This window comes from Notothenia coriiceps, unplaced genomic scaffold (assembly GCF_000735185.1).
Source record: "Notothenia coriiceps isolate Sejong01 unplaced genomic scaffold, NC01 NC01_scaffold00022018, whole genome shotgun sequence".
NCBI lineage: Eukaryota > Metazoa > Chordata > Actinopteri > Perciformes > Nototheniidae > Notothenia > Notothenia coriiceps.
In genome coordinates, this window is record NW_011354719.1 from 559,336 (window position 1) to 575,529 (window position 16,194).

Consider the following 16,194-nt stretch of genomic DNA (forward strand, 5'->3'; position numbering starts at 1 on the left):
AAATCTTTATACAAACTCCACAGACATTTGTCTTTAAGGACAAGGACATTTAAAAAAAAAGGAAACCCTGGTTGAGGTTATATCAAAGGGAGTTTGTGACGGGAACAATTGTAACAGGTCAGAGGTCACACACAGCCCAAACGGATTCAGGGTTCAGTGACAGTGTTTCTTATATCACTGGTTTATAGTTATTCAGTAAAGTGAGAATATACCAATGCTGTGTCAAATATTTAGAGCACAATGAACAACATTAAAATAGGAGTGGTCCCACAAGGAATGTTTAAAGCTTGGACAGCTGCATCACTGAGTCCTCAAACCCTGGATGAAGAGTAAAAAACTTAAATATCAGCCCAATACACTGCAGGCCATCTGAGACAAATGTCATGGAGTTCCGTGTGGATGGTAGTGCTGGTGACGAGGTGTTGCATGCACAGCTGAGTGCTAGTAGGCCTGGCCGGTCTCCACCTGCAGCAGCCCCAGAACAGCTGAGTGGTCGGACAGCTTCACCCGGCGCTGAGCGGACAGACCCACGTTCTTCGCCAGGTAGTCCACAGCAGCTGACCAGAGACAGGAGACACACAGGGGACAGTCAATGAGGTATACAGGAGAACATCAAGAGACCGCTGCAATATGAGCACTTTATCTGATTTCACTATTTATAGGCTTACAGTAGGCATCATCTATACTTGTCCCCACCACTTTTAGAAATGTGGTCCATTTGAATAAAATGTTATGAAAATAGCATGCACAAAGAAGTGTACACTTTGAATATAATAATATAATACAATAGAACATGTTCAATGTGGAGGACTGTTCTCACTCTGGGTGTATTTCTGGTAACCCAAGTGGTGCAGTAAAAATACCTTATGTTGTTTATTTCAATGAGTCATATTTATTTTCCTTTGATCTTCAATAATAATGTTGTCACAACTGATAAATGATAACCAACACATTATCAAGACAGCGGGGAAATTATTAATATATATATTATATAAAGTGTCTTACAAATGCACATTGCTAGGAAATAGCAGCCTGTATTGAGCAGTCAGTATTCACAGGCCTGAGACTAGGCCTCAGGTTGTCCATTCTTAAGACTCCTACAGTTAGTACCTGGCGTAGTAAAGACCAGCTGGTGCAACCTGCTGCGGGTCATAGTCATTGCAGAATAATGCTTGTAGTATCAGAACCGGCCATAAATGAAACATGACACCTGACATTGGTGGGTTTCTTCTCTTCTTTAAATACAGTCAACTTCAATTCTGATTTAGCTTACTTTTTAAAATATTTTTTGGACAATAATGGAGCTCTGCAGAACAGAGGAAGAAGACGTATCAGGATTTGGATACAAACCTGTTAGTAAATATATTGAATATCACTGGACTTGAACATGCATTATTCTGCTGCAGAATTGTTTGTTTCCTGTCTAATCACACTGACTAACAAGAGCTTTGCCAGACAGACAAAAGAGCTCCACAGACAGAGACAGGTACTCAGTGAAATATCTGCAGGTCTTGGAAAGCTGGCATTAATGCTGGAATATGTTTCTGTCTGAGTGCTGAAGGTTGTCCCTCCCTGGTTCAGTTGATAACTTCTCTTCAGAGGGCAGGAGAGAGGAGGCTGACAGCAGATGTGATGTGACATGGTGTGTGCATGTGTGTGTGTTGGCTATCAAGGGGAGATAAGTAAGGCGTGTCAGTTAGGATGCCTGCATGCACAGAAAGGAAGCTGTCACTCAGTGCTGGGGTTTGAGAGAAAGAGGAGCACCTATGGGTGGGCAGGTCTGTCTGCCAAGATGCCAGTCACCCAGACAGCTAGTGGGGGAGCAGTGTGTGTGTGTTGTGTGTGTGTGTGTTGTGTGTGTGTGTGTGTGTGTGTGTGTGTGTGTGTGGTGTTGTCTGATTGTTCTTGCAGTATGCACACACGCACACACACACACGCACGCACACACACACCCAGCCAGCCATTAGGGGGAACAGTTTTATAAAGGTGACCCTCTCAATATCTTAAACATTCAAACGATGTGTTCATGTCCCCCCGTATGTATTACTCTACTGCCTTCTTTTTTTCCCTTGTTTCACTTTACCTCAACAAATTCACTGCTACATCCACGCCATTTTGTGCAAAACATGGGAGACGAGTTTGAACAATAATGAAGTTTTGATGACTTGGAAATCGACAATTCATTTTTTGCATTATATTATATTGAAGATAAATAACTGACTGATAATGACTCGCACTAGCAGAGAAAGAAGATGAAATGTATATGTCCTTCTTATATTGAAAAAAAAAAACAGCTAATGGCCCACAGAGACAACAAAACCAAACAAATGCTTTCATCAAACCTTCATCCTCTCCCTCCCTCCTGGGTGTGCGGCTGAGTCCTTTGTGTCATGTCCTGCCTGCGTCTCAAGAATTGGTGCTTCTCCTCAGGACAGAAAAGTGCACTGACCACGAATAATCAATAAGACTTGCAGTATGTTGCATCATGTTGCAACACCTCAAGAGAATCATGCTCTTCTGCCCTGTCATGCACCTCTTTGTTGTTGAATCAGAAGTTGTTTGTGAACTTTCCCCGACTGCACACGGTCCACTCCTTCACTCTGAGTGGTGACAGGTGTTAGTAGGATTGTGAAGTAGAGACAAGTATCTGGCAAATCTATTTTCTGTGTATATTTTAGTTAAAAACACTCAATCATGTATAATCACTACAAGTGGTTATAGAGATGTGTTGCAAAGGGCTCAGTACTCATGAGGATGCTTTAGAGTTATAAACTTCTTTGAGACAAACTTGGATTTGTTTGAAAAATGGACATCTAGATAGATACAAGCAGAATTAAAATGACTCTACAGGGATTTCGGTAAACACATCTTGGGACAGAGTATAAAGTAAACCACGCACAATGCAAAAGATGCACACGCTTAATGCACTTTTTTGATAAAGTGTCGGGGGGTTCCTTGGTTGGTGATTGACTAATGGTTACACAAGCCAAAAATGTATGACATCATAAAGTGGCCAAAATCTGATCAGCTCATTTTCAGACAGGTTTTTATATAAATCGATCAGGACAAAAAGTGAGCGAATCTTTTTTTCTGAAGCATGTTGATGTATAAAAGACATGAAAAAGAGGATTTTGCATAATAAGTCCCCTTTAAATAAACATGTAAGAATGAAATTAATCCAAATCTAAATCCAGAAAAGAAGAAGTTAGTAGACCATTTCAAGCTTTGCAGGGTTTGAAATTCTCTTTTTTGTCCTCCTGCCATTTTGGAGGTGGATTCCAAATCTACCAGGCTCTGCCATTGTTTATTTTGGCTGGTGAGTGAAGCAAGCTTTAATATTTTACCAGCATTTGGCTGGTGGTTTGTTTTGACTTTCAACCTTCTGCTGTCGCTAAATTAATGAGCGTGTCCTTAACTTTAAGTAGAAAAAAGCAGTCTGCATGATCGGCTTGTAGGGAGGGACGGCCCTGATCATGGCCACAAGAGGTATAAGGTTCTGGAAGACAATAAGGGAACTGTGCAATTAGACGACTTCAACCAATTAAATCTGCTGCCTGGATCAAGCTGCTATAAGCTTTAATCTGCCGCTAACTTTATCCAGCAGCTGTCTGACATGTGAAGGCCGTGAGAATTTGTATTTGATTAAATTGCATGTATTGTGTGCAGTTATCTATCCACTGGGTGGGTGTTGGGTTGCCACCCTCCTCCCCTCACTGCTCGCCAAGATAAGAGCTGAAAAACCACAAATGTTTCAGAAAACACCCGATCCACCCTCAACTTGTTCACAACAGAAACTTGGTGTACAGACGAGAGTAGGTGAAATTATATTCAATATTCAAGAAAGTCTGCATGACAATGTCTTTGAGTGATAAGCAACCGACAGAGAACGAGAGTCTAAAACGGAGCAGAGAGAAGCAAAAGAAGGAAGATGCCTGGAAACCAGATGGACCCAAGGACCTTTTTTCTATGGTTTGTGTCTTAGTATAAGTGTGAGTGCATTTGTGTATTTTAATATGTGTGCTAGTTTGTGTTTGTGACTATTTGAACTCTCGCAAACATGCTTATTGTTCTATTGTATCATGACACAGGTAAATGTGTCTATCATAACAACCAGTTTTCGCTGCAGGGATAAAGATGACGCCTGCTGCTGTGTGCCAGTCAAAGATCAATCTTCTTGAAAAGATTATAATGTAACTTGTCCTTGCCTGTGTTGTTCTGCCCTACAGCTGGACTCTCTTCCTGAGTCGAAGCAGCAGGAGATCCAGAAAGCCCTCCACCTCTTCTCCTTGGGCCCAACTCTGCCCAAGACCCTGCAGCAGGCCAAAAAACACACGTACCGCTTCTGGGAAACACAGCCTGTCCCCAGACTGGGTGAGAAGAGATAACTGTTCCAGCTATTGTCTGTTGGTGTACTCTAACATGAAAGCATTGGCTCAAATGTATAACAAAGGCAAAAGTAATATGCTTTCTTGCTTTCTGTGACAGAATAAGAAGAGAACATTGATCCCAGTTAAACATTTGTTAGCTAAATATAAAGCAATAGCCAGCAGCCAGTTAGCTCTTTCTAATAGTAACAAAATCCACCTACAAGCACCTGTGAATCTCACTAATAGGTTAAACACGTTTTGTCTGGTTTGTTTATCAAAACTGCATCATAAAAATATAAATTTCGGGTTTTTGTGGTTATGTGTTGTACTCATGGCTCTGAGCTGTAGCATGGCAACCAGCAGAAAGGTAACAAAATAAATTGTTTTGTACATAACCCTTAAACCGTAAACATATATTTTTCTATACTTTACGATTTTGTTGTCAGGCTAGCTGTTTATCTTTATTCCAGTGTTTATGTTGGCCTACTAGCTGCCGTCAAAAGCTTTAAAAGACAGATTTAAAGGTGGGACCTTCTTTTTGTCTAACTCTCCTTCAACAAGCACATTCGTATTTGTAAAAGGCTAAAACGAGCTTTACAATATAAGAATATTTGCCATTTACTGAGAGAAAAGACTAATGCAAACCCTTCCAAGCTACTTCTATCAATTTATTGGACACACAGTCTTACTTTTTTACAATCATATTAGAATAAACATCTGTGAGCAGACATGGTCTCATATTCTTCCCAGTAGTGCATGTGTATAGTAAGGAGCATTAGACAAAACAAATACAAGAGGCGCTCCTCAAACATTGCTCTGGATGCCCTTAACTCTACTTCTGATTACAGCCATTGCATACTAATTGCATTAATGTTCAATTCCCTTTATGCAAAATAGTAAGGAGAAGCTCTCTAATCCTATTTAAACAATATACCAGAGCATCCATTTTAAAAAAGCCATTACCAAAAGTTAATAAATCATTCACTGTAATTACAACATTGAGAATTAAGTTATGGTTTACTTCAATTGTTTTTCTTCATACTTGTGTCCTCAGGTGACAGTGTTGAGACTCATGGTCCAATAGTAGAGGGTGAAGCCAGTGTGCGTATGGAGCCCTACTCTCTACCTCAAGGTTTCTCCTGGGACACTTTGGACCTGAGCAACCCCTCTGTGGTAACTTACTGTTATAGTAGTTATTGTTACAACATTAGAAACTTGATCACACATATCTGTCTGATTTGGGTCTTTAAGATGTAAGGAACTGTACTTTTCTTAGTATGAGGTAAAAAAAAAAAGACTGAAATCTTGGAAAATTCATATCATTTCAGTTGAAAGAGGTATGCACTCTGCTCAATGAGAACTACATGGAGGAGGATGACAACACTATGAGATTTGAGTTCTCTTCTGATTACCTACAATGGTAAGCTTCAATGTATATCAGCAAAAATGTATCTTGCCAGTAAGCCTTCTGGGAGATAATGTGTGTGTAACAGTGTGTGTGAGCCTTTATGTGCAAGAGTGTTTGAGTATGCATATCTCCCACATTACAGAACCCATCAGCCTAATCTTTTTTTGTGCTCATTTATGACTGTAGCCTACAGTATGCTAACATAACACTTTTCGTTGTTGTTATTCACACATATTGTATTGACTGTTTTATCTTATCTAAAAACAAGTCTGTTGTCAGGGCTCAAAAACTGACAAACATTGAAAAGTTTGGTCTTATTTTCTACTAAGGTTAGGCACGATAGAAGATTATTAAACCCTGTTTTTGTTATCTTCACCACCATCTTGACTTAAAGGTTGCCGTGATTGACAATTAAGGTCATCTAGTCAAAATGATCATTCTCTGTTTGAGCCTGGTCTTGAATTAAAACACCCGAAACCTCTCATTACAACTGCAACACGACTTTGTGAGTTGCACTAAAGTATTTAATTTGTTTTTTAGTCTAACAACATCATTTTTCCCCACTCCACATTCCAGTCTGACCCCCTGACATGCCGTTATCTGTTACAAGCCGGCTACTCTAATCCCACCGCTGCCTTTTGCCTCTGTGATCTGCATAAACGGTATCTCTGCCTTCAGGAAACACTTACTTCAAAACATAATTTTGTTTGATACGAATAATTAACATTCGTATTCCAGGAACTGGCACAGGTATTTGGCCCTGAGGTTAAAGAAAGCTGCTGTGTTTATTCAGTTGAGTTATCTCAAGCTCAATTATTTTATTAGAAATGATCTCTAATCAGAGTTTGTTGAACTACCCCTGCATGTTTTCACAGATTCATGTTGCAGACAATGTGTTCCTCTTTCTCAGGGCTTTACAACCTCCTAACTGGCTGGCTCAGTGGCACTGCGGTGTGCGAGTAGACTCAAATAAAAAGTTAGTCGGCTTCATTGCTGCTCTTCCCGCAGATGTCCGCATTTATGAGACGTGAGTAGCTCATGAATATATGCAACGAAATGTGAAATATGAGCAGTATTAGTATTCAGAGCACTTGCTTACAAAAAATGAAGCAATTTTAACTGTAAGTGTCTCAAAGCAAATGCTTATAATGTGGTCTCCTGCAGGGAGAAGCGGATGGTACAGGTCAAATTTCTGTGTGTTCATAAGAAGCTACGCCTCAAGCGAATGACTCCTGTTCTGATCCGAGAGCTCACCAGACGAGTCAACCAGCAGGGCGTCTTCCAGGCTGTCTACACAGCTGCCTTAGTGCTGCCCACACCCCTGAGCTCCTGCAGGTAGTAGCTGCTGCACAGGGTGGATTCACATTGATCTGAATGCAAAGTGAAGCCACGATTAGCACTTTTAAAGCCGCTGAAAAAACGTTTTAATATGGGGGATATATTCTCTGCCAAAGGTCACAAGAAGTTTGGTTATTTCAAAGGGCAAACTTTTGTTTATGTATTTGCTTTGTTTACTTGTTTAAAACAGCACAGTGCATTTGGAGGAAGGTGAAGTAACATTTTAAAGCTGATCTAATCCCACCAAGAAGCAGATATGCATATAGAGTTAGAGAGCTAGAGTTTCTTAGTTTGAAACCCAAAATGTTTCTTTGGTAATGGCACGGTGGAATGTCACCAAGTACATTTACTCAAGTACTTTAGTATGATTTAGGTTGTGATGCAGAGCAGTATACAGTGTTTACAAGTGGTTCCTTCTTTACCTGCTGCAGCATTAAAGCAATGAACACATGAACACAAGAACAATTATAATACAATCATTCACTTTTGGTACTTTGGTACTCTTAGTATATTTTGTTGGTAATACTTTCATACTTTTACTTGAGTTTTTCTCTCGTAAGTTTGTTGTTAGTGAGTGTTTTTGAGAGTTTGATTTTAAGCATTGTTCTGCCTTTAGCAAATAACCAAACGTTATCTTTTAGGTACTGGCATCGCCCTCTGAATCTCCGAAAGCTGATGGAGCTGAGCTACCCCGGTCTGAAGCAGAACATGAGCCTGCAGAGAGCTGTGAAGTTCAACCGTCTGCCTGATGTGAGTGTGTGCTGCCACCTACAGACAAAACACATCAGTGCCAATAAAGTCTGTCATTGGCCTGATATGACTTCAACTGATTGACGAAGAGTCTTAATACACAATGTTAAAGGCAAGGCATAACAAGCAAAAAACAAGAGAAAGTTCATGCACTGGTACATTTTGAAGGTTTGAACATTTTTTGCTTCCTGTTACACATCTTCTTTCATATGATAGGAAAAGAACACCCCAAAATAAAACTTTTCTTAAAATTATTTTTTTCTTCTCAGACTCTAAACCAGTAATTGCCACTTCAGTGACACACAAGCCTTTCATTTTCAATCCTATCAATATTCTAAAGGTTTTCACAGAGAGTTTTATACATATATCATTCATGGTGATATTTATATACATTTGTATTCCTAACATTTGGTTTGGTTTGACTTTATGGCTTTTGACAGTGTTTTCTGATTCCAGCTTTCTAGAATTCCCACTCCAAAAAACCTTGACTTTAATATGTCAACAAAATGAAACAATATTTTTTAAGCTGTCTTTATTTAATGTTGATATTTATGTTCTGGAAATGTATGCAAATAAGCTCATATTTAATAAGAAAATGCCTCAAGTAATTTACATTTTTAAACAGAACATTTCAGAAATCATGTAATATGAAAAAAATAAATCTTAATGTAAATGTAATCAACTGGTGGAGGTTTCATTCTGATATACATTAGTTCAAATGAAACCATTTTATCCTGCAGTTTCTCCAACTAAAGACATTGTTTTAAATCATCAGGAAGTTGTGATGACAAGCATCCATATACTGAAAGTCTGTTTTGTTTTTCCTCCTCTCTTCCAGGTGACAAAGACCCCAGGTCTGCGCCGTATGACTGAGGAAGATGCTGCGGGGGTTCACGCTCTGCTGCAGGCTAACCTCGGCAAGTTCCACCTCAGCCCCATGTTGTCTTTACGGGAAGTAGAGCACTGGCTGTTGCCGAGGGAGAATGTGATCGACACCTATGTTGTGCAGGTCTGACCTTACAATTTGTCGATTTAAATATTTAATTTCTTTGGAGAATAAGTGCTTTCCTTACAAAAAAATCTCTACTGCATTATTTATTAACACATTCCTATCCCTCCTCACACACAGGGTGATGATGGCACACTGACCGACATGGTGAGTTTCTACAGTGTCTCCTACAGGGTGCTGAATCATCCTGTGCACACTGACCTGAGAGCAGCTCACCTCCTTTACGTTACCTCGACCACCACAGACCCGGTCGACCTCATGAAGGACACGCTGGTCCTGGCTCAAACTGTGAGTGTCAGAATAATAACCCCCCTCATTTAAAAAGAGCTCAAGGTGTTTGACTTTTAACCTAACCTGGAAAAATACACATAACTTAGCTTACATTCCCTCCAATCTGCATATGTGAAGTTAAATAATCAGTTTTAAAAGACAAAATGATATGTATTAGCGTTTGTATTTCTGTTTAATAAGTGTATATTTGGTTTACTATGATTATTAACAATGAAATGATGTTTTTCGTCACTGACAGAAAGGTTTTGACATCTTCTTAGCTCTCAATGTGATGGATAACCAGAGTTTCCTGGAGAACCTCAAGTTCAGCATCAGTGACAAGAGCCTTCATTACTACTTGTACAACTGGATGTGTCCTACTATGAGCCCAGACAAGGTACTGAATAATGTAATATCTCCATCTGCCAAGAAACTTTACTATAAATTATTATCATATTGGATTATTGGTAATTTCAAGCACTTCATTTGAGTGCAATTTAAATTACATAACTATAAAATCTCACCATTACTGAAGTGTTGGATCCAAGTAAGGGCCTGATTCAAGCAGGATAGGGTTTGATCAACTGTTTATAATCTTGATTTGTGATATTGTCCACTTTCTTTCAATACCATAAAGTAAGACTGGTTGAAATTATTTTACTACAGCTTAAAAATCAGTAACCTAAAATGACTAGTGCAAACACACACACTACTGTAAGTTTAGTGCAGGATGATTGTTGTGTTTAATAGCTGCTAGTCATCAGTAACTCATAATGGTAAAAGTAATGCCTGTATGTTTTTCAGGTGGGCTTGGTGTTGCCCAACTAACCTGCCACTAAAAGGAGACAGAGTGAAGAAGATGAATGGAACACAGTGATTTGCAGGAAATTGGGAATCAAACTGCATGCCCAGCATTGATGACGTTTAAAATGTTAACAGAGAAACTGTAAAACTGAAACACACTCAAAAAAGTCAATAAAAGAAAATAATTCCATTTGTTTTCATCACCCGGGTGTCAGTAATTTACTGGGTTCAGTGTTATTGTGACAGGAACTTCTGCGTGCATGACATCTAATATCAAAGCTACCAATACACTTATTTGATTAAAGAACAAGGTCATTTACCATTCTCACTTAATGCACATATAAGATCACAAACTGCCAGACGTCAACACAATCATCTTAAGCCACATTAAACATCATGTGAAACAAAAAGCAATATGCATGCTTTTGAAAAATCAGAAAACATGTTTTTAAAAGTGTAACTCCTTACACACATTATAAAAAATATACCAAGACAAGATGCTTTGGTATTTAATGCTCTTACAAATATATCATCTGTATCTTCCAAGTCAGCATGTCACTCTGTCTTTGTGTAACTTTACGTGGAGAAGAAGAAGAAAGCTGATCATTCACATAATTTCAGAGTATCATGCTCATTTCTGACTGAACCCATTTTAGCGTATTTCTCTAGTAACAATATTATCATTGTTACTACAGAAAGATTCTTTTTACTATTCAGCAGGAACTGATTACTATCCATAAATCCTCGAGGTACAAACGTTGTCTAAATACAAACAGCAGGGGGCATTGCGACCTTAACCTTATTGCGATCATTTTTAATGGTGTCAATAAACAACAACAGATGGAATGTAGATGAAGGCATCACCTGCTTTGCATGTCATTGATGCGTTTGATAATCACAAACATAAATCCCCTGTGTGTTAGACAGTGAGCAAATAAAGCCATAGAAAGACAGAAAGATAGATAACAGGTCGACAAATCTACCTTTACGATGCTTTCAAGGGCTGTTGAAATAAATCCTGCTACTACGAATAGCCTGCAAGTCAAGCTAACACAACTAGAATCGTGTTATTGTACATGAACCTCTCGTGTAGATGATACAAAACGAAATACTTTAAAATGTTACTGTCGATCAGTAGTGCCCACTGCCCACCCAGATTGTCCTTCGCCCTAGATGGTAAAAAGATACATTTAAGGGGTCAAACATTCTTCATTTGGAAATAAAGAAGAAAAAACGAAATCAATATTTTGTCCTACTTTTTTTTGTGTGTAAAACATTGGATATTTTTTTACATTTCATCAAATAAATGTACATTTACAGAATTTACATTTGAATATCGAGCAAATGACTCAAATTATTATATTTTCAAAAGCTCCTTTACGTTAAAATAAGTAAGTAAGTACAAGAAGCCTATCTAAAGTTTAAGAATGTGAAAACGTCTCTAGAATGCATTTGAATGTTCACTTACAACTTGTGTTAGGCTGCGTATAGATAGACAAAGTCAACATTTGAATGCCACATTAACCAGAAGCTCGTGAACGCACCACCTCCCTGAGTTTGGACCAATCAGAAGCGAGTAGTCATTTTAAGTTTGAAGTTACCGGACCTGTCTGCTGCTGCTCTCACTATCTGCACCCTGCCTGGGCAGGACAGAGCCGTATCTCTTCGGTGAAGGATGGGTAGAGCAAGCTGAACTATTTAAAAAAAAAACAGAAGAAGTAAAGTGTCGATATATATCTATTTGTCTTTCCTTCTCGTCGAGGACTCGCTCGGGCTGAACGTTAGTGACGTGCTGCGGTTAGCTTTGTCAGGAACTTTACAAAACATACGTGCTGTTAAAACCTCAGTGTGCTATTTAGTTTGAACAGCTGTCTAACACGGCTCCAACAGTCTTATCTCCGTGGATGTTGTGTATGCTGAACACCATGAATAATTGCAGGTATGTTATGCACGACATGAATTGGCAGTTTATGTTGCAACATTGTTATGATTGCACTGTTGCAGCGCATGTTACTATGAGGCACTAAATGCAAGCTTCCTCTGAACATATTTCACAGGTGTATGAGGAAATGCTAATCAGTGCGAGTCATATGTTTCGCCACAAATTGTTACATTCAAGGTCGAGGAAATGCGTAGTTTTGTGTGGAAACGCTGTCACGAAGTCTCAAGACTGTCATTGCATGTGTCAGGGTAGTTTCCAGCATTATTCATCATCCTAGCTCTTAAGAAAACAATGGTCACAAAATAAATGCATGCTTTTTGTCATGCTTTTGCCTTTTCATATCTTAATACTCCATCGAATGCAAATGTTTCTGTCGCTGGTTGTGACATATCAATGGACAGAAAGACCACGCCAGCTGGTTTTATCCATTCACCCACTGTCTTCATTTAGAAAATTGGTCAACAGAGACATTTTCTAACGACTCAGTCCCTTTGCAAACAGTGACAGAGTGGAGTGAGCTGTTGGGGTTGAGTTCTGCAAAACCACCTGTGAAAACAAAGTGATAAGAAAGAGTGTGAGAGCAGAAATGGCTGTCACTGTATACCCTTATTTTTCAACTCCTACAGCCTACACTAATGTCACAAGTTGGCACAACATAGTTTGGAATCAGAGTCATGTTTATCTGTGTCAAACTTCCCGAGCTATGCAAATACTTGCAAACTGCTTGGGTAATGTCTGTGTACATGGATGAGGCGTATTTGATTTTCCTTTGAGATAGTGGCGAATGTGAGGTGTAGCCTTTGTTTATTCAGAGTGTATTTCTTTCAGCAGTCATTTAAACTTGGTCTGGCTCTTATCACTTGTCAACAGGCTGCACATTCAAAGGCTTATGTTCAAAACAATGTCATTTTGGTGAGAAAAATTGTGTAATCTGATCTTCATAACAGTGTGTCTTCAAACTTGAATGTGTAAAAGTGCAACTATTCATTCGAAGAGTACATGTTACTCTTTTTAAGCTTCATATCCGAGGGCTATGGTATTTGGGGCTTGCTAGAATGTATTTTTCCTCAATGTACGACATCTTTATGGCCTCTGTCACAACAGGTTCACCTGCCTCAGCCAGCTGGTGTTGAGCAACAAGAAGACTGATGCAGGCCTTGATAAGACAACTCTACTTGTCAGACACTGAGCAAGACGACACATGTTACACTTTAACTAATTAACAACACCCAGCTTCTTTGTGTTACTGTTGTTGAGAAATAACTAAAAGTTAGTATTAACTGAGTACTATCTTGAGCAGAACAAGCAGGGTGTGGCTCCTGTCATGCTAACATACATTCTGCTGCTCTTTACCTGCCTCTCCTTTGGACCGTGTAAAGACCCCAAACAAAGAGACATACGCTTCATTGTTGTTGAACAGAAGTGAGTGTTATGTGGTTATCATTCACCTGAACGCCTCGTGCCAGACTGGGGATTTTGTTACCTTCGAGAGGGCTTTTGGGGTGTGGATGTGGGATCCTGCTGAAGTGACTGACTTGTCTTGATTTTCACTGGAACATCCACTTTTTATACATTTAAACTGTACATCATGTTTCAATGCCTGAGCTGCTTATATTATGAGAAAGCAAGGAATGCATGGGTTTTAATGACAGTGGTGTTGTTTTTTAATTCTGAGGACTTTTCCTCCCCCTAAAGCTTCAGATCAGTTAATGCAGAGGTTCCAAAACCTATTCTCTAAACTATAGTACATGCTCCTGTACAAACACAATTCATTGCTAACAACAGATTTACTCAGAATGTGCCAAGTTATGAAGGTGTGGGTGTGAGATTTTATTTGGCACGCTGAGTGAAGAGAGATCCAAAATATACACTTGTGCCTCAATTTAGTATTAGATGATCAAAGATTTACTTTTGTGGACTGGGTATGTCAGGCTTTCATTGCTTTTTACATTTTTGTATAGAAGAATTTCCCCCTAATCAGTCGTTCTGCACATTATGTTATAGAGAAACAGTATTAGTATATTGAGCATTCTTCCACACGTGTTACTTAACAGTTAAATGAGAAGATACAGCTGAGCTGCGAAACTTGGCTGCACAAAGTCAAACACGAGATCCACCACTCAACCCCATCCTTCCCTTCCAACCTATCCTCTCTCCACAGCTCTCAGAATGGTTGGATGTCAGCTGCACTGCCAAAAGGTTCTGCCGTACAAATATTTATACAAAGCAGAAGGGAAGTGACAATGTGAGCAATAGGAACTCCACAGGGAAAGTACTGGGGGTTACCCTCAGGCTAATCTCCACTAAGACATGTTTATAAACCTAGCTAGCAGTTAGAGTGGAGCGCTTCCAGCTTCGTCACCAAGACGCTAACTGTATTTGGTCAGCCACCGCACAGCGAGGTCCACTTCAATGACGTCGTTAACCAGTGTATCATTTGCATGGCACATAAACATATGGTTGTACTTCAGACTTTCATTTGATTCGCACACACATAACAGTTTCCATGTGTAGGGGCAGCACAGGGCTTCTCTCCATGCTAGTTTTGACTTTGTTGTAGCTTGCCAGAGCAGAATTTCCTCTGACACCATCATCAACTAAAAAAAAAAAAGCCTCTGCGAAAAACACCAGTGTTTTCAATCTCAGTCAAAACAAGTACGGTTATGAGCAGCTTTTTCTGTGCATGTCAACCAGGGTTTAGAGCCTTCATGCGCATGTGAGTGAAAGATGTTGCCATGAAACCATCCATTAGTAAAACATGCACTTAAGAAACGCGAATTTGTAAACCATATGCAGGGATATAGTCAGAGCAGTGTGGTTAAACACAGCAACATTTGAATGTGATCTATAAGGGGATGTAAAGGTTGCCTTAAATCTATCCTTAAGGACCAGTTTACCGAGGGTATTTAAATGGTACTGCACTCTTTCTGCCTATTCTTAGTTTAATTGCCCATAAATTGTGGTTTTAAACATGTTTGTGATTTATCACCATGAATATGAAGTTGGTTAGCTAAGCATAAAGGCAAGATAAGGAGATAGCTATCCTGGATTTGTTCCAATGCACTAAAATGTTCCTACAATGCATCTCAAACCAAATAGATGGCTTTTATTATTTTTTTAATCTAAAAAAGTCAAATTTTGAAGCACAATAAGTCCTGGTTTATGTGCTGGGAAACTTTTCGGCTGGGAACAGTGACTCAGCGGTTGCTATTCAATGAGCGGAAAATTTAAGTCTTAATACTCTGCCACATAATCCCCCCAAAACCAAACTTCGGCTTTGGTATGGATTTAATAAAGAAGATATAAAGGGTTAATTAATGGGCTTAAGAGGTATTTCACCTTCAGGGTTCCAGCCTTTTGTGCTAAGCTAAAGCTAAGCTAACTGGCGGCTGGCTGTACTGTAGCTCCTTATACATATACAGTTGCAAGAAAAAGTATGTGACCCCTTTGGAACTACCTGGATTTCTGCATAAATTGGTAATAAAATGTGTTCTGATCTTCATCTAAGTCACAACAATAGACAAACACAGTCTGCTTAAGCTAAAACCACACAAACAATTATATGTTTTTATTGAACACACCATGTAAACATTCACAGTGCAGGGTGGAAAAAGTATGTGAACCCTTGGATTTAATAACTGGTTGACCCTCCTTTGGCAGCAATAACCTCAACCAAACATTTCCTATAGTTGCATATCAGACCTGCACAACGGTCAGGAGGAATTTTGGACCATTCCTCTCTACAAAACTGTTTCAGTTCAGCAATATTCTTGGGATGTCTGGTGTGAATCGCTCTCTTGAGGTCATGCCACAGCATCTCAATTGGGTTGAGGTCAGGACTCTGACTGGGCCACTCCAGAAGGCCTATTTTCTTCTGTTGAAGCCATTCTGTTGTTGATTTACTTCTGTGCTTTGGGTCGTTGTCCTGTTGCATCACCCATCTTCTGTTGAGCTTCAATTGGTGGACAGATGGCCTTAAGTTCTCCAGCAAAATGTCTTGATAAACTTGAGAATTCATTTTTCCGTCGATGATGGCAATCTGTCCAGGCCCTGAGGCAGCAAAGCAGCCCCAAACCATGATGCTCCCTCCACCATACTTCACAGTTGGGATGAGGTTTTGATGTTGGTGTGCTGTGCCTTTTTTTCTCCACACATAGCGTTGTGTGTTCCTTCCAAACAACTCAACTTTGGTTTCATCTGTCCACAGAATATTTTGCCAGTAGTGCTGTGGAACATCCAGGTGCTCTTTTGCAAACTTCAAACGTGCAGATCAGAACACATTTTATAACCAACTTATGCAGAAATC

At 39.5% G+C, this 16,194-nt stretch overlaps 2 protein-coding genes across 4 annotated transcripts in view; both read left to right on the forward strand.

The window, feature by feature from the left end:
* Window positions 1–3,759: 3,759 nt before the first annotated feature.
* Window positions 3,760–10,824, forward strand: LOC104953571 (glycylpeptide N-tetradecanoyltransferase 2-like). Of its 2 annotated transcripts, XM_010780517.1 has the most exons (11): window positions 3,760–3,969; window positions 4,227–4,371; window positions 5,422–5,540; window positions 5,696–5,787; window positions 6,686–6,802; window positions 6,940–7,110; window positions 7,755–7,863; window positions 8,702–8,872; window positions 8,993–9,160; window positions 9,402–9,539; window positions 9,947–10,824. In XM_010780517.1, exons 1-11 carry the CDS (start codon window positions 3,850–3,852, stop codon window positions 9,968–9,970), a joined length of 1,374 nt encoding a protein of 457 aa, XP_010778819.1. In that variant the 5' UTR covers window positions 3,760–3,849; the 3' UTR covers window positions 9,971–10,824. The 2 variants fall into 2 exon arrangements, with proteins under 2 accessions (XP_010778819.1, XP_010778820.1); XM_010780518.1 differs by lacking the exon at window positions 9,947–10,824 and having other exon boundaries at window positions 9,424–9,524.
* Window positions 10,825–11,561: 737 nt separating this feature from the next.
* The window catches only part of svild (supervillin d), a 48,169-nt gene continuing 43,536 nt past the window's right edge, over window positions 11,562–16,194 (forward strand). Inside the window, exon 1 of one of the 2 annotated variants that reach the window (XM_010780519.1) lies at window positions 11,562–11,885. The gene's annotated coding sequence lies outside the window, so the exon portion shown is untranslated. The remainder of the gene's footprint in view (window positions 11,886–16,194) is intronic. The other variant, XM_010780520.1, reaches the window with a different exon arrangement.

Excerpts from the sequence above, each read along its gene's own strand:
- LOC104953571 (XM_010780517.1), top strand. The coding sequence starts at position 3,850 with ATGACAATGTCTTTGAGTGATAAGCAACCGACAGAGAACGAGAGTCTA. Across the intron at positions 7,111-7,754 it reads ACACCCCTGAGCTCCTGCAG|GTACTGGCATCGCCCTCTGA; the intron begins GTAGTAGCTGCT and ends GTTATCTTTTAG. Across the intron at positions 8,873-8,992 it reads TCGACACCTATGTTGTGCAG|GGTGATGATGGCACACTGAC; the intron begins GTCTGACCTTAC and ends CCTCACACACAG.